Source organism: Schistocerca nitens, chromosome 3 (genome assembly GCF_023898315.1).
Source record: "Schistocerca nitens isolate TAMUIC-IGC-003100 chromosome 3, iqSchNite1.1, whole genome shotgun sequence".
Taxonomy (NCBI): domain Eukaryota; kingdom Metazoa; phylum Arthropoda; class Insecta; order Orthoptera; family Acrididae; genus Schistocerca; species Schistocerca nitens.
The window spans coordinates 257,091,740-257,110,537 of NC_064616.1; the positions used below are offsets into that span (position 1 = coordinate 257,091,740).

Sequence of the window (18,798 nt, forward strand, 5' to 3'; positions counted from 1 at the left end):
AAACATCTTTAAGAGTTTTCACATAAAAGGTTGAGAGGCATTACTTTTCAGCTCTCCCTCGTCCAATTTTCTTCCCTGATAGATAATGCTGTCTTGAGTTTTTTGTTTGTTTACTTGTTAAATATAAGTCCAAACTGGCTCTTGTTACATGATTGTGTATAAAACTATTAATGATATACTTAGTAATATTTTCCCTGGTGTGCACAACAGGTTGGTAGATGTGCTCATTTCGTGCAGTAAAGGTACTTAGCTTTTTAAACAGTTCTTTAGAATGAGCCCTACTAGTACTTCTAGTTACTATTTTAGTAGCCCTTTTCTGCAGTTTCATGGCTTTGGTCCCTGGGAAAAAAACCCATAGTTAAGAACTGAGTGGACATAAGAATAGGATGTCACCACCAAGACATTGTTTGTTACAAACATATGATATAACCTTAAGAGCAAAACTTGCAGCTGATGATATTTGTGTCAGCATTTTTGTGTGTTCATTCCATGTTAATTGACAATAATATCCATCCCTAAAAACCTTGTGCTTTTTACACCATTTATGGAAACATCACCTATGTTTAATGTGACAGAATTGTGTTCCATGTGTTCAGTGTGTGTGTGTGGTGTAATTGCACATGTCCTTGAGAGTGTTTCATTTGTGTTCTTTAATAAGAGTTCTGGTGTTTTATCACATTATCAGTGACTATGTTGTTGCAGTAATCAGCAAAGAGATCTCTGTCTCCATATCTCATATGGTCTGGAAAGTCATTGGTATATATTATGAACACAGGTGTACACGATACACAACTGTAAGGAGCACTGTGTTTATATGCCTTTTGTCTGACAATTGTTTTACTACAGACATATAATCAGAAGATATTACAGTACAGTAGTCAAGCAGATAGATGTTATTGTATGAAAGTATTGTGTGCTATATAAACCATCAGAGAGAGCCATGTGTTCTATCAAGATATACAGAGTGAATTATAATTAAACAGAAAAAAACTGACACTGGAGAAAGTGTGTGATAATAGATGCAAAATGTTTGTATAAACATGGGTCTGCAAATGAGCGGCTTGCAAGATAATTATGAATATGTGCATACAAGCTGCCACTGACTTGTGTATGAAATATTGTACTAGATAATACAAATGTATTTGAAATGTTAACATTTTGGTTAAGTTCCCATCGAATTGGGCTCAGGTTTCACCTGTGGCACAAGGTTGGTGAATGTGGTACACGATTCAAGGAACACATGTACATTTTGCTCCTTATGTAAGATGTCTTCTAACATACTAATATGGATAGGTCAAGCAGGGCCCATACTTTGGCCTCCAAAACCACCCGACCTCAGTCCTCTGGATTTTTCCATTCAAGATCATCATGAAAGTACAATGTACAGAACTCCCATTCATATAGTTGAAGCACTGTAGCACCAAATTGTACAGTCTTGTCAAGATTTATGAGATAATCTGGTGGCGTTAAAAGAATTCGTAACTGACTCCAGAGATGAGTGCAGTATTGCATCTGAGAGCAAGGATGACAGGTGGAACATGTCCTTTAAGAAGTACAAGTGTACAGTAAATTGTAACATTGAACATGCTGAAGTGGCATCGCATTTCTTGGTAACATAGGCAATGTGTGAAATTTGAGACCAATTACTTGCGGGCTTAATAAAAAAAATTACATTTCAAATATGTTTATACTAAATAGTGCAATATTTTGTGGTGAAATCAGTGGCTGTTCATAACCACACAGTTGCAATTATCTCACATACATCTCATTTGCCAACACATTTACTGAAATGTTTTTACTTGTTTTAGCATATACTTTCTCTAGTGTAAGTTTTTCCTTTTAATTATGATACAACGTGCACAAAGTGTACTCTTCAGATAAATCACACTAATATAATTTCAAAATATGGACTGCTGAAGAGAAAGGACATACTGCTTTAGTCCTCAAAATTTCTAGCATACATTAAGGTTGTGTTGGAAATCTGTGGGAGTGCTGAGCACCAGAGAAGGATTTATATGGACAACTGGTAACCACTCTCCCAACCTGTTCTGGAAATAATTGAGCTTTTACAATTGTAAAATTAATTAGGTAAAACATGTCAGCCATATTCATTGCAAGTGCTCTGAGGTGGTAGGAGTGTAAAGTGAGCTGATAAGAAAAATGTCCACTTTTTTTCAAGACTTTGTGGTAGTTCAGATTATTTTGTAGTATATAAAAATGGAAAAATGAACCTCAAACATAATTATAGCCTACACTGTAACCAAAGAATGGATGAAGTTGGTTTGCATGACCAGTGTTCATTTCCTTATGAACTTGTGGGTAGATATGCAGAGGAATATAAATTGCTTGGCCTAGAAATGCTGTTTGAGATCACCATCTACCATACATTGTACCCAAGACCAAAGCAGAGGAAAGTTCACAAAGATCTAGCTCAATGTGAGTAGAAGTTATTGCCTGAGTACCTGTATAATGGGATGTGAAGCAAACCATAAAACTCACTAACGCTCGAAGACAGAAGTTGAGGATATATTCCAGTGAAAATGATGCTAACTGCAAAGAAAAACTTTTCATCTACATGCTGCAAGCTTGCTATTTTTGAGGGCAACATGAAGAAAATTGTTTTGCATGTAGAAATTTAATGTTGCACTTCATGTAGAGAAGTACTGCATGGTGTACACAACTGAACTTAACTGCAAAGTCATCTGCATGCTGCAAGCTTGCTATTTTTGAGGGCAACATGAAGAATATTGTTTTGCATGTAGAAATTTAATGTTGCACTTCATGTAGAGAAGTACTGCATGATGTACACAACTGAACTGTGTGTCAGGCTCCATCTGTCACCTGGTACGCATCTGCAGAGTGACAAGTTAAATATTTAGCTTTTACTGTGTTTTCTCAGTAGTATAGTTCTTGAATTCCGTGCTTGTTTTTCTATCTAAGAGGTTTAATCTCATGGTTTTGTATCTGTAAAGTGTAGAGTAAAGCAGTCAGTAGTACAGTTGTCATTTCTTCAGAACTATCTGCACAGCTCATAAGGCATCAGCCTCCAATGGTGACATGTCAGGAGGGTAGCAAAGTTGCATATCTAAGTTCATGTCTGTGCTTTTATTGTCCTTTCTTATTTTAGTAATACTAGGATGTGTAGGATGTGTGCATATTGTGCTGGACGCAGTGTGTGAACAACTGAATGTCCTTTTGGCTACAGTCACTTGCCTTCAGGCTGCTGCCTTGGGGTGTAGCGGTAGTGGAGGAATTGGAGCGTCACATGGGACACCTCAGGTGTTGCTTCTTGGCCAAAGGGTCTGCTGTGGAGGGCCCTCATAGTGTACACGATGCAGTGGATCCTCCTTCACAGCAGGATGAGTGGCGGATGGTAACACATTTCAGTAACTTGACACACAGAGTCAATGTAGAGACTGGCAATCTGGTCTTGACTGTTGTTCCAGTGAGTGGACAGGTGGCTGTTTCTTTAGCAGGATCTGAGCAGGCATACAGGGGCAGTGGTGTGCAAGTTCTAGGGAGCTCCAATATTAAGTGTGCTATGGAGCTTCTTGGGTAAATAGTGTTCAGAGCTGGAAAGAAAGGCAATATGTACTCAGTATGTCTGCTTGGGGGGGGGGGGGGGGGGGGGGGCGGCTCATATGAGACATGGAGGCGGTCTTGCCCTCGACCATTGAGCATGCAGGGTGAAGTTGTTTGCAAGTTGTAGCTCACATCTGCACCGGCAACACCTGTTGCTTTGGTTCTGAGGCCATCATTGGTTCATACACATGACTGGCGGAAGTGATAAAGGGTGCTGGCCTTGCATGTGGAGTGCAAGCAGAGCTCGCAGCTTACAGTTTGTAGCATTGTTCCCAGAACTGATCGAGGTCGTTTAGTTTGCAGGTGAATGGAGGACTGTTTTAACGTGATGGTGTTAACTGCAGGTTTCTGGACCTGCATTATCGTGTGGGGAATCGTAGGACTCCCTTTTGATAGGTTAGGGTTGAACTACACAAAGGAAGGAGCTACTCAGGTAGCAGGGTATTTGTGGAATGCACATGGGGTTTTCTTAGGCTATGTGGTTGTTTGAGGTACTTTAATGAAGTCTCACCAAATGACCTGCAGATAAAAAAACCAGATGGGATTCAGAGTAATGACACTTTGACTGTCAAAATTTTATCAGTAAGCTGTTGAACTATTTGTAATAATGTTCCCGAGTTTACTGTCATCCAGGAAAATGTCTCATGCTAAAATTTTTATTGGGACTGAGAGCTGACTGAAACACAGAGCAGAAAACATGCATCAAAAAGGCAGATTAGATGCAGGGGGAGTGTCCATAGCAGTTGATAAAAATACTGTTTATGTGGAGGTCGAATTTGAGTGTGACAGTGAAGTTATGAACTCATGTGTAACAAGTCTAGGTGCAACCAAGTTAATTGTTGGATGTTTTTACCAGTGACCTGATTCTGTTGTGACAGTTTTAGTCATTCAAAGAAAGTCTGTGCCCAGTAGCACGGAAATGCCCAGGTCATGCAATATTGAATAGATACATAGCCCACATGCACCTTGTAACTACAGACAAACCTGACCTAATTGACAGCATCAGCATAGAGATAGGGATTAGTGACCATGATGTTCTCATAGCAACTATTGTTACTTAAGTTGATACAGCAGTCAAGAAGGCTAGGAGAGAGTTTCTACCTGAAAGAGCAGCTAACAGGTTGTTAGCATCCCAGTTGGACAGTGAATTGACATCATTTAGTTCCAGTATGATGGGCATAGAGGAATTGTGGACAAAGTGTAAACAGATTGTAAATTGTGCTCTGGAGAAGTATGCCCTGAGTAATTGGACTAAGGACGGAAAAGACTCACCATGGTTTATAAACAAATTAGGAAAATTTTGAGGAATTAAGGCTGTTGCGCTCTTGGTTCATAAGAGAATGCACAAATCATGGAAGTCAAAAGTTAGAAGAAATTCGTGTGGCTGCAAAAAGATTGATGCATGAAGTATACACCAACTACCACTATCGTACTATAGTAAAAGAAGCTGAGAAAATTCTGGGTCTACATAAAATTGGTAATTGGGTCTAAGGCTTCTATCTAGTCATCATTGACCAGTCTGGTGTGGCAGTACAAGATAGCAAAAGTGAAAGCCGAAGTTTTAAATTTGCATTTAAGAAATCATTCACACAGGTAAGTTTTACGAATATACCATCATTTGACCATCGCACAAACTCCCATATGGAGGACATAGTAATAAGCATCCTTGGCCTAGAGAAACAACTGAAAGAGCGGAAAGCGAATAAGTCCGCAGGTCTGGATGGAATCCCAATTCGGTTTTACAAAGATTACTCTACAGTATTGGCCCCTTACTTACCTTGTATTTATTGCAAATATCTCTCTCAGCACGAGAGCTAGCAGAGTATATATGTAGATGTAGAAGTCCCAAGTGACAGGGAAAAAAAGTGCAGGTGACTCCTGTATATACAGGGTGACAATTACTGAACTGTATGAAATAAAATCATCATTACTTCTGAATGTTTTGCGTTATGATGTTCAAATTGCACAGTTGGCCACAGGGCATGATGAATTAGTATGCGTTGTATGGTTTGGTTTAGCAATGAAGCCCACTTTCATTTGGATGGGTTTGTCAGTGAGCAAAATTGGAGCATTTGGGGGTCTAAGAATCTTCATTTCATGATCGAGAAGTCGTGTGATATGCCTTGATGGCTCGGTGACTACCAAACTTTACATGAAGGATTTGGAAGATGATTTCATCCCCATTATCCAAAGTGACCCCGATTTCGACAAGATGTGGTTCATGCATGACAGAGCTCGACCCCATCAAAGCAGGAGATCATTTGATGTCCTGGAGGAGCACTTTGGGGTATCCAGAGCACTCTGGGGTATCCAGAGGCCACTGGGCGTGGGCCTCAATTGGTCGCTAAATTCTCCGGGTCACAATACATGCAACTCCTTTTTGTGGGGCAATATTAAAGACAAGGTATACAGCAATAATTCCAAAACCATTGCTGAGCTGAAAACAGCCATTCACGAGGTCATCGACAGCATTGATGTTCTGACACTTCAGCGAGTCGTGCAGAATTTCGCTATTTGTCTGTGCCACATCATTGCCAATGATGGCAGGCATATCGAACGTGTCAGAAAATAAATCTGAATATCGATAGTGATGTTTTACATGTTGAATAAAGTGTGCGCATGCTGTAGTTTGTAACTAATTGGTTTTTTTCCCATATAGTTCAATAATTGTCACCCTGTAAGAAGTGTATAAGAATGGTAAAAGAATGGACCCACAAAATTACAGACCAATTTTCTTAGCATCAGTTTGCTGCAGAATTCTTGTACATATTCTCAGTTCGAATGCAATAAATCTCCTGGAGATGGAAAAGCTAGTATCCACGAATCACTCCTGCAAAACTAAGCTTGCTCATTTCTCACATGATATCCTGGGAGCCATGGATGAAAGGCAGCAGGCAGATGCCACATTCCTTGAATTCTCAAAAGCATTTGATATGGTGCCCCACTGCAGACTGTTAGCGAAGGTACGAGCGTACAGAGTAGGTTCCCTGATATGTGAATGGCTCAAAGACTCCTTAAGTAACATAATAGAGCCCAGTACATTGTCCTCATTGGCAAGTGTTCATCAGAGACAAGCTATTGTCAGGAGTGCCTCAGGGAAGTGTGATACGACTACTGTTATTTTCTGTATATGTAAATGTTCTGGTAGACAGGGTGAACAGCAGTCTGTGGCTATTTGCTGATGATGCTGTGGCGATAGGAAGGTTTCTGTGTTGAGTGACTGTAGGATGATACAGGCTGAGTTAGATAAAATGTCTAGTTGGTGTGATGAATGATAACTAGCTCAAAAAAAAGAGGGGGGAGGGGGTAATATTGCAAAATGATACGAAATGGAATGAGCATGTAACCATTGTAGTATGGAATGCAAATGGTCGACTTTGGTTCATTGGGCGAATTTTGGGAAAGTGTGGTTCACCTGTAATGAAGACCACCTGTAGGACACTATTGTGACTCATTCTTGAGTACTGCTTGAGTGTTCGCACCAGATAAGATTGAAGGAAGATATTGAAGCAGTGCAGATGCAGGCTGTTAGATTTGTTACTGATGGGTTCAAACAACATGCAGATATTATGGAGATGCTTTGGGAACTCAAATGGGAATCCTTGGATGGAAGACAAAGTTCTTTTTGAGAAAATTTAGAGAACCATCATTTGCAGCTAATTGCAGACAGATTCTACAGCTGCCAACGTACAGTTCGCCTGAAAACCATGAACATAAGATAAATGAAATTAGGGCTCCTACGGAGGCATATAGACAGTCATTTTTCCCTCTCTCTGTTTGCAAGTGGAACGGGAAAGGAAGTGACTGGTAATGGTACAGCGTACCCTCTGCCATGCCTCATATGGTGGCTGTTGGAGAATGTATGTAGATGTAGACATATATTATTTATGATTGTATAAGATGTTGGAATAACTTTACATGGTCATAACTTGTTCAGTATCATGCAAGTGGAAAAAGCATGAACATGCATTTAAAAATAATCAGTATCCTACAGATATTTTTAATTTGGAAAATTTGTAAGCAGGTTGGTTAAAATGAGTGCAAGGTGTGAAATCTTCTTCGTATACGACCCCAGTTCACTTGTAGCTAAAATTACAGTTGTTCTGCTGGGAATTAAAAATGATTGTTTGTATCTTCTAAAGATTTTGAACATGATGTTTACTTTAGTAAGTGATACCATGTGAGAAAAAGAAAGTATTTCGTGTAAGGGGTTTTTCAACTGAAAAACCAAAGTTTGAGAGACACTAAGAAAATCAGTTGTGAAGGGAACAATATTTTGGAATTCTTTGTCATTTTATATCACTGCTTCAGAAGCTTGAAAATTTTACAGAGATTTTTTGTATCTGCTTATGGTGAAGTGCTCTTGGAGCACGAGCTGTAGCATTTCACAGTTTCTGCTTGAATTCTGCCGGATGGGAAGTTGATAATGGGCCACTGTTTGGTGACTGACATGATTGGCTGTTGTTTTCCATAGACTATAAGTAACAAAGGTCACTGAAATAATACTGTTTTAAAGTTTTCATGTACAGTTTTATCAGTGAAAGCTTGAGCAGCCACTCAGTTCAGTGTGAAGTGTGCTGTGATGATATGGGGCTGTTACCTATACTGTTCTGCTACAAATCTTCGTTTCTTAATGTACTGAAATCTCAATATCCTGTATTCCAAGTTGATATTTCATCCACAGACATCTAAAAGCAGTAACATTTTCTTGTATGAGAGGATATAGATAGAAACTGCTTCCAGTATTAGTGGAGTGTATGATAGTGTAAAAACTATGGAATGCTAGAACTTTTGTGCCAAGAGTATTTTATCAAAGCATGTCCTTCCTTGAGCATGCACAAAGTGTATTAATGCATATAATATTCTGTTTGCTCATGTAAACTGATTCTGTTTAACAGTGTCCAACGTGTGTTTCTAGTAGTAGTATTAAAATAATAATAATAATAATAATAATATAAACATGAACCTCCTGAAAGACATCCTTCCCTCACTGGTATTTCATTCTTGAAATTTTACTAGATGATGGCAAATAATATCTACACTATAGTTCTTGTGTCCTTCCTTTCCAACATTTATGGGAATTAGTTTATTGTTGCTCAAAGGAATTTCAAATATTCTCATACCTTCACTTAATCTTCCAGATACTTGTATCTTCAACAATATCATCATCTCACTCATTTCATATTTACAAATACTTTCTTATATATACTTACAAGTATTTTTGTCACAATTCATAAAATGTTCATCATTTGGAAGAGTAAGATGCTCAGTGTTCATTTCAAATTTTTGTGAGTTGTGAAACATAGGCTTTGCACGATCTCTGTGAACTGCAAGCTTGCATACATCATTTTCTGTATGAGTCAAATTTCTGTTTACATTTTGAATTTGAAGCCTTGCAAAATAATAAAATGATATAAAAAGGGAAATTTCACTAATTAGAGGCAGTGTAAAAAATGGTATGAACCCTAAAAATATGTAATTATGGTCAACAATAATAAGGAAACTTCATGCTTCGGTGTTACCTTATTGAATGAATGGTAATTATGCAGAGAACAAGATGCATATCATTGTTGTTGTTACTGTTGTTTTTGTTGTGACTCAAATGGGGAGAAGTACAGGGCTTGAACAAGATATGAACAGTCAAATAACATGCTGTAGGGCCATCTTGGATATCTGAAACAGTGAGAGTACTCCAGGGGCCACTGCACTCACCAAGTAAATTTTTGTCTTAGTATTTTAGAAGATGGAATGTGTGATCTGAGATGCAATCCTCTAATGGATCACTGACTGCTCAATTGAATGAACATAGTCACCTCAAATGAATTCACAGACTTGACCTCTTACCAATTGCAAAAGGACCCACTGAGCATCGTATTTCTGCCCAAATCGCAGAACACCTTGATAATAGTACACAGTTAAGAGATGACAACTGAGATTGTACAAGTTCCCTGATGTCCACTACACACACACACACACACACACACACACACACACACACAATAACGTGTAAGATTGCAGTGTAATAATAGACTTGTTGGGCACATTACCTGTTTCCATTAATCAGTGGTCCAGGTCCCAGGTTTTGTTCTTATACTGATCTGTCATGCTGTGTTCTCATCAGTCACTTTTGTTGCATGATATCATTATTAGAGATAACAAACTTCTTTAGTGCCCCTGTTATTAGAGATAACAAAGCTTTTTAGTGTCCTCCTTTGTATATCAATAAAGTTAACCCTTTTTAACTATTATTTTTAATAAATTATCTCCACATGTAGTTATGATACTGTGTGCTTTGTCTCCCGATAATAGCCGCATATGTGTCAACCAAGCAGATACCAATAATTTGCAGTAACATTAACTGACAAAGGCAGAAGGATCTGTTACACATTTGTGACAATCTTGGGCTGCCTTTTAGATCAAGTCTATAAGGTCCGAAATGAAGGTAGAGCAATAAAACACCACCGTAAGCATAAAGCTGGAAACAAAATGACAATGTCAGCACTTTGGAAGTAAATAATTTTTTTTCTTTGGCATTGATGTCATTCTGGTCAATCCATGTACTGGCTTAACAGACAGCCCATGTGTGTCATAAATGTGTAATGCACTTTCTGTCTTTGTTAGTTTCCAAAATAAATCCAGAATAATAGTTGGAAAATTAGATAATTATTTGCCCTTAGGTATAAAATTTTCCAGGCCAGAGACAATGTTAAACACAAAACAATTTCTCTTGCAATTCTCTTTTGACTATCAGAACAGTGTATGTTCTCTGTTTGGTCCCCATGTGTTCCACACCTATCAATTGTGTGCTCAGTTTATTTGTTTATCATTTTAGGTACTGGTACTGAATTTTTCTGCGTAATTTATTTTTCTGCTCAAGTAGTTTCTCTCCTTAGCCTCCTAAACATTTTACAATTTGTTATTTGTATGCACTATTAATACCTAGTAATGCAAGCAGATGACTTGCTCATAATTATTAGTAGTACCTTGTGATTAAATATATCTGTTATGCAACATGTGCAATCACAGAGGGGCCTGTAAAGACACTGGATTCCTGTTTGTGACAAACAAGGTTAAAGTTCTCGTGTGGCCCAGATTTAGGCTTTCAAACTTTTTAGTTTCTTCTTGTGGGCATCAATCTTTGGACTGGTTTAATACAGCCCATAGAATTCTTCTCCTGTGCCAACCTCGTCATCTCAGAGTAACACTGGTACCAGATATCCTCAGTTGTTTGTTGGATGTATTCTAATCTCTGTCTTCTCATGAAGTTTTTGCCCTGTACAGCTGCCTGTGCTATCATGGAAGTTATTCCCCGATGTCGTAAAACATGTCCTATCATACTGCCCCTTTTTCTTGTCAATATTTTCCACATGTTTCTTTCCTTGCCAGTTCCTCACCACCTCATTTCTTATCTTATCAGTCAACCTAAGATTGTCTTCTTTCCCAGTGTTCTCATGGTCCATGATTCGCTTCCGTACAGTGCTGTGCTCCAAACGTATTTCCTCAGAAATTTCTTCTTCAAATGAAGGCCAATGCTTGATAACAGTAGGATTCTTTACACCAGAAATGACTTCTTTGCCTGCACTAGTCTATTTGTTACTTTGCTTTCAAGGTAGCAGAATTCCAATGCTTTGTCTATCTCATAGTGTCCAATTTTGATGGTAAGTTTCTCACTAATCTCATTTCTGCTACAACTTATTACTGTAGTCTTCCTTCAGTTTACTCTCAGTCCATATTCTGTGCTCATTAGTCTGTTCATTCCTTGCAGTATGCCCAGTAATTCTTCCTTGCTTTCACTGAGCATAAAAGTGTCAACAGTGGATTTTATCATTGATAACCTCTCACCCTGAATTTTAATGACAGTATTGAATCTTTTTTCCATTATTGTTTCTTCGATGTAGAGATTGAGCAGTAATTGAGAAAGACAGCATATCTATCTACACCCTTCTTAATGTAAGCACTTCATTCTTGATTTTTCATTTGGATGATTCCTACTTGGCTCTTATGCATGTTGTATATTACCTGTCTTTCGCTACTGTGTATACCTGTTTTTTCTAAGAATTTCAAACGTCTTGCACCATTTTACGTTGTCAAATGATTTTTCTAGGCCAACAAAACCTTTGAACATGTCTTTATTTTTATTAAATCTTGCTTTCATTATCAAGTGCAGAGTGAGATCTGTCTCTCTGGTATCTTTACCTTTCCTAAAGCGAAACTGATTGTCATCTAACGTATCCTCAGCTTTCTTTTCCATTCTTTGATGCGTAATTTTTCTTGTTAGCAACTTGTATGTCTGAGTTGTTAAGCTGATTGTGCAATAGTTCTTTCACTTATCTGCCCTTGCTATATTTGGGATGGTGTGGCTTATATTTTTCTGAAAGTCTGATGGTACATCCCCAGACTTGTAGATTCTACAGACCAACTTGAATATTCATTTGGTTACTGCTGCTGCCATGAAATTCCACAATAATTTTATATATGCCTTCCAAAGCTCTGTTAAACTCAGATTCTAATGTTGGATTTCTTATCTCTCCCATAAACACTCCTATTTCTTCTTCTGTTTCATCATCAGGAAGTTCCTCCTCACCATAGAGACCTTGAATGTAATTTTTTTCACTCATTCATCGCTTCTCTGCATTTAACGGTGGAATTCTTCTTGCCTTCAGTAGAGGTCCTAAATTACTTTGAGGCCAGTATGGTTTGTTAAATAATACTACAGCCAGCACTACTGTAATGCCCTTAAAAGATGTGTCACAATTAATTGACACATTGACTACCTATGTTTTCTTCAAAATTTTTCATTAATCACAGTCAAGGTATTCAACCTTCACACAAAATGGTGAGTGTCAAATTGGCACAAAAAAGTAGAGATACCTGCTTACTTAGCCTTTCCAACTCTAATTATTCTGTAGATTTGGAAATCTACTCATATTTACTTCAGAAGCAGATGCATGCATCAGTATATTCAAGCTCTCTTCAAAATCAATTAAAGCATTAAAAGTGTAAGTACAGTCGTCTGCACTTTTAATGTGCTTATTCATGACACAGAATCATGTTTATTTCCTTTCATTGTAGGTAGAAAGCTTTTGATATAATATGTCAGAGATTCATTATTTATGCATTTACATTCCAGTCATGCCACTTATTATATGCTACACTAATGGGCACAAATTTTTGTGTGTTATTTGATACTTTTAACTCTAATACATTACCCCAGATTAGACTGTAATTTTATGCAACTGACACCATTCAGCATGGGTAGTGAATTCTCTGCTCTTTTTTTTTTGTGGTGTAGTCATTTTGTAAAATTTTCAGAATGTTCATTTATTTTTATTAAACATAGGCTGCATGCAATAACAAACAAATGAACAAGGCCTGATTTGTAATATTGGACTCCATCACATGCTACGTTTTGTTTTATTCGTACTTATTATTATTATTATCATTATTAATTTTTTTTGTACTTGTTTCATATCTATACAGTTCTGAAACTGGCTTTAAAAAGATATATTAATTCTCCTTTATAATTAAACATTTTTGAGCATTAACAAAATCTAAAGAAATAATGTCTGCTTCATTATTTTATTGAGATGGTTAAGTGATAAATGAAGAATGTACTAACACAGCACACTTTTAGAAATATATACTGTAGTAATGTCAGTGCTTTCTGTACAGCTTACTGAAACATGTTACACAGGACAGATACAACTTTCATTTTAAGCTGGCAGGTTGTTCTTGAGGTTTTAGGAAACTACAATGTACCCAATGTTTAGTATAAATTCCAATAAGTCTGACAGTGTTTGTTTTCATTTTACTGACTAATTAATATATGCAGAGAGAACAAACACATACAGTTGAGCTACTGGCTTTTTGAGTAGATCAGTCTTTAAATATTGTTTGCTCATGTTTAGTCTCTGAGAACTGTTTGTTGGCAGCTTTTCTACTTTATACCAGTTGTTGTTGCAAGTTTTAAAACAAAAGTCCTATGGCGTGATTCACACTAGTTTCCTGGTGTCAGTGAAAAATTTTACAATTCCCCAAAAGAGATGCAGTAGGATAAGATTATTATCAGCATTTTTTGATCATATGGATGTGTTTCCAGCAGGACAGTAGGATATGTTGTTCATAATTTACGTAAGCTGTGATATTTATTTCAAAATATCTCCTCAAATTGGTTTAGCAAATTATTGTTTAACACAACTGTTGCCAAGGGTTTTTAACTTTTTAGTGAATGTTATTTTTGTCTCACTTTCATTATTTGAAATGTTAAGCAATTACTTTTTTCATCTTTCCTATAATTATAAATGCCATTTGTAAGATTAATTCTTATTCAAATTGTGATTTTATACATGAAATAATGCTTTTTTTTACTGTCATATTTTTCATTTTTATGTTTCTGTATCTTTTTAACATCGATTATTTAACTAATAGATTTTGTAGAATGTGTATCAAAACAGTTTCTATTGAACTATATCTAGAATTAGGTTAGCTTTCAACTGTGAGAAAATTGATACTAGGATAGTGTATTTTTTATTTTTTATGATTATAATATGTGGAATTTATGAGGACTTGATGCTCTTTTGTCCTTTCTCATTTCTACTTATATTAATCTCTCAGTGTACACTTAAGTCCTTAACATATTCAGTGCCCTGCCCTGCCAGGCAGGGTACAGAAGGTGGCCGACGTCATGCCTAGGGTGTTCCGAGTATCAGCACCATGTAGTCTGTGTTCTGTTTACTGTATGAGTCAGATTTGCCTCAGTCCATGCCTGGGACTCTCCAGTGAATGTTGGTTGCGGTTTAGTCATTGGTTTATCATTCTACCAATTATGTGGTGAAACTTGGGCAGGCAAGTGCATTTGTTTTCAATTTATTGCTCCGTATCTATGAAATAATTATTTCAAGTGTAATTACACACATATTTAATTTTTATAGACTTGTCTCAAAACAGGCGTGAACATAAGAGGAAATTGTTTCCTGTCGAAGGTAAATTTGTAATAAGTGTAAATTAAAATGTGTTTTGAGACATGTTGATAAGAATAAAATTGTGCTGGAAATAATTTGTAGATAAAGAATGATAAAATGAAAACAAATGCACTTATGTGCACAAGTTTCACTACAGAATGGTAGGAAGATATACCAACAGCTAAATCACAACCAACATTCACTGCAGAGTGCCCGGGCATGGACTGAGACAAATTCGACCTGCACGGTAAATGAAACACAAACTAGATGGCACCCTAGATGTGATATTGGCCACCAGCCATTCCCTGAACTACCACACCTGGCGTGGTGGGGGCACCAAATCTGTTGATGAACATTTTTAACTGCACATGAGGATGTAAAGGGAATGTGGAGCCACAGTGACAGGAAGAGAATTATATGTGATACTGCTATGAAGTTTCGTATGATGAAGTCTGTGCCTAAAAAGGCCGTGATTAACTTGCTATGTCAGAGCTGGATAAAATCCCAAATTTTCATGACTGCCTCTCTCATGATTTTCAAGGGCGAAGTCTGACTGTAGTGAAACTCTCAAGGCTCCCATGCCCTCTGAGTGTAACAGTGGGAGTCTCGCCAGCTTCATGACAGAGAGACTTAGCCCCTAAAATGATGATGGAGGTAGCCATAAGAAGCTTTAGATTTTTATCTATATATGTGACACAGGTTAATTAGATGTGTCATATAAAACCTATATGTTTGTCAAAGCTGCATGAGATGACTTGACAGTAAACAAAGTAAATCTGACATTTTCTGCAGTACTACTGGGTGTAAAGAAAATGGATTTACAGAAATTTAGAGAAAGAAAAGTAATTTAAATTTGGATTGGCAAAAAACAGGTTTCTCATCAAAGTGATAATTTATGTTGGACAATAGAGAGACCAAAAATCACATCTGAAACCAAAAGCTGTCAATAGCAAAATGTTGTTTAAGAATCGGGAGGCAGGGGATGATGAGAAGACATAGAGGATATGAAGAATTGTGCAGTATGTATGGCTAAAGACAATGCATTGTGTACTTGCAAAATATAACTTAGAAATCATTGAGCAACAAATTTGTGTTTGTATGCTGTTTCAAACTTAACAGTTACATAAATGTTGCTATAACTGCAAGTTCATACTCGGTTTCGATGTGGTGATCCACTGACAAGTTGGTGCTTTACACTGAATGTAGGTATCAAACAGAAATAATGCTTGTTATTTATATTTATGAGATCTGTTCAAAAAATCTTGGAACTCTGTCCGCAAAATTTTTCTACGCTTACCTTTTACTTATTGTGCATCATCTTTTTTGAAACACTCTTCTCCACAATAGATACACAGCTCCCAATGCCGTTTCCACTTCCGGAAGCAGTCTTGGTATACCTCTTGCTGGATCATGTGAAGCGCTGTCTGCGAATTTTCTTTTATCTCATCTATTGTTGCAAATCTTCATCCTTTCAACAGGATTTTCAACTTTGGAAATAAAAAAAAGACTGCAGGGGCCAGGTCTGGAGAGTACAGAGGATGAGGCAGCACAATGATTTTGTTTACTGTGCAATAGTCATGCACCAACAGGGATGAATCTGTGGGTGTGTTGTTATGATGCAAGAGCCATGGATTGTCTCACCACATTTCAGGCTATCTCCTTCTCACATTTTCTCGCAGGCATCGCAACACGTCCCGATGGTACCATCGATTAACAGTTTGTCACTGTGGCATTAATTAATGATGAACTAATCCTTCAAAGTCAAAGAAAACTATCAGCATGGCTTTGGCATTTGACCGTACCTGATGAGCTTTTTTTTTTTTGAGAACCTTTTCCAACCCATTATGAAGATTGAACCTTGGTCCCAACATCATAACTGTAGACCCATGTCTCATTATCAGTTATGACTCTCTGAAGGAACATCTCATTCTCATTTGTGCAATCTGAAAACTCTTCACGGATTGTGTGTCGAAGGTCTTTCTGGTCTTGACTCATGAGCCATGGGATGAACTTGGTGAAAACACAATGCATTCCATGCATGCTGTTTCAGGATTTCATGATATGATCCAACTGAAATGTTAAATTCTTCCGCAATCTCTCAGACAGTCAGTCTTTGATTGGCAAGCACAATTTCGTTGATGTTTCCGACATGAGCATCATTGGTAGACGTTCAAGGGTCCGACCATTTTTAAAGCATGTGAACCATTTGTGACACTTATTACAGCTTTAGCACTGATCACTGTAGACTTCCTGTATCCTTTGGTGTGTCTCTGTAAAGGTTTTCTTGAGTTTCACATGAAATTGAATGCAGACATGTTGCTCCCCTAACTCTGCCGTCTTGAAATTCGCAAACTGTGTCACACAATCTTCTACTTACTATAGCACTGAACGATATGCAACAGGCGTACAACAGTGAAACTTCTGGCAGTTACACATTAAATGTGTGTGGGCAGGGATACCAACTGTATTTTGCTCCAACACAATTGGTGCAAAATTGCGAATGTTCTGGAACTTTTTGAACAGATCTCATACATAGTGAAAATTTGTAAGCACTGTTGCAGCTTTAGACATATAGATTCTCTTGAATGTTCAACAGTATAGGTAAAGTAGCGATTGTTTGATTTTGTTTGTTTCAGCTTCAACCAAATAGTGCAGCTGGCTCTGGTGCTTTAGAACATGATGTCTGCTGTCTATATCGACCTATTCCAATGGCAAGTATATTCTAAACTGCAATTTATAACTTTTTCTTAATGGCACAGATACAATGTTTATGCATTTCATGTGGAATATTAGCTGTGCAAACAATTTAAACCAAGTGACTGGGATGTTATTGCTGTAAATGTATTATAACAAGTAAATGTCATAATATTAGTATACCATGTGATCATTAATAAAAAATGAAGGTGTAGGATGGAATATGTGTACTATGTACATAATGTGTCTGTAATTATGCTACAACAGGGAGAAAAAAGTGCACATTTATTGAAGCAAATAATGGAATCAGTTTAGGAGTAACTTAAAGTAAAGCACTGATATTGAGCTGATGCGGCCACCATTTGTGATTCAAGAGATATCTCACTTGAAGTCATATTTCTGCTCAGCTAGAGTAATTACACAATTTCCTGTTGGGTCTAACATTTCAACACAGAATTCTGACAGCCAGTCTTACCTATCAGTGTGAAGCATTCACTCTGCAGCAGAATGGTCACTGTTGTGAAACTAAAATTTATGTGCATGGATAATTTTCTGTATATTAGTAAGTTTTTGTTGCCTAAAATGTAGTTGTTAACATAAAATGTCATGTGTGAAAATCAGTTTGACCAGTTGGGTGTCATTAATGGTCAGGACTGAGGACATAGGATTCAAAGACTTGGTCGCTTGCAACGTCATGCACTTTTGGTTGACTTGATGATTGACTGTTCGCAGAACAAGCAATCAAAATATACATTTGGTACCAAGAATAACTGTAGTTACTAGGAGAAAACTAAGCCTAGTGGGTATGGAGTTCCTGTTGAAATGTACTGATGGAGATTGTCTCATGAAACGAAAGTAAACTGCAAGCATATTCTGCATTTGCAAAACTAGTTTGTTTCGAATTTTTTGAATACATATTGGCACTGTCTTTGTTTTACTACTGCAGAACTATCAGATAATCTTGTGTTTACCTTTCAAAGAAGATGCATCTTGCTGACTGAATTTTTGTATGCATATGGCATTATACATTGAAACAAATTTTGTAAACGATTAGTCACTTCTGCACCCTGTCCAGAACTATTTTAAGATTAGCAGCTACAAAGTGAGTCATGAAGTTAGACTCATGTGGGAGGCACAGCTCGCATTCTCACCTGTCTCACAGCTGAGACCTATAGCCGCAGCAACCACGCTTTGTTGAAAAACCTCACCCATACAGCACTGTACTATGCTTTAGTGTCCGGCAACTATCTGTGATATGTGACTTGTTCATTGTGTACTGTGGTTTGTGTTAATTTTTATTTTGTATTGTTACTGGAGTTAATATGTGATAGGGTATTACTGTGCTTTGTTGTTAACAATAACAGAAGCAAGTTTGCCAAATGTTATGACTGAAAAAGTTCAGTATTCTCCCTCTTGGCCAGGAGAGCTGACTTAAGAGGTCAGCCAAAGGAAATGGTGTACCTGTTGTGTGCCTGTTTCAGGAAAGAAAACTTAAATGGTGGGCCATTTCTTTGTTAACAAGAAGACTGAAAGAACTGCTGGAGCTTTGAATGTAAACAAA

General features: G+C 37.4%; 1 protein-coding gene across 1 annotated transcript in view; it reads left to right on the forward strand.

The window, feature by feature from the left end:
• LOC126248228 (HEAT repeat-containing protein 5B) overlaps positions 1 to 18,798 on the forward strand; it is a 250,516-nt gene that overhangs the window by 139,588 nt on the left and 92,130 nt on the right. Inside the window, exon 18 of the mRNA XM_049949054.1 lies at positions 17,180 to 17,254. Coding sequence (XP_049805011.1) covers positions 17,180 to 17,254 — 75 coding nt within the window. The remainder of the gene's footprint in view (positions 1 to 17,179; positions 17,255 to 18,798) is intronic.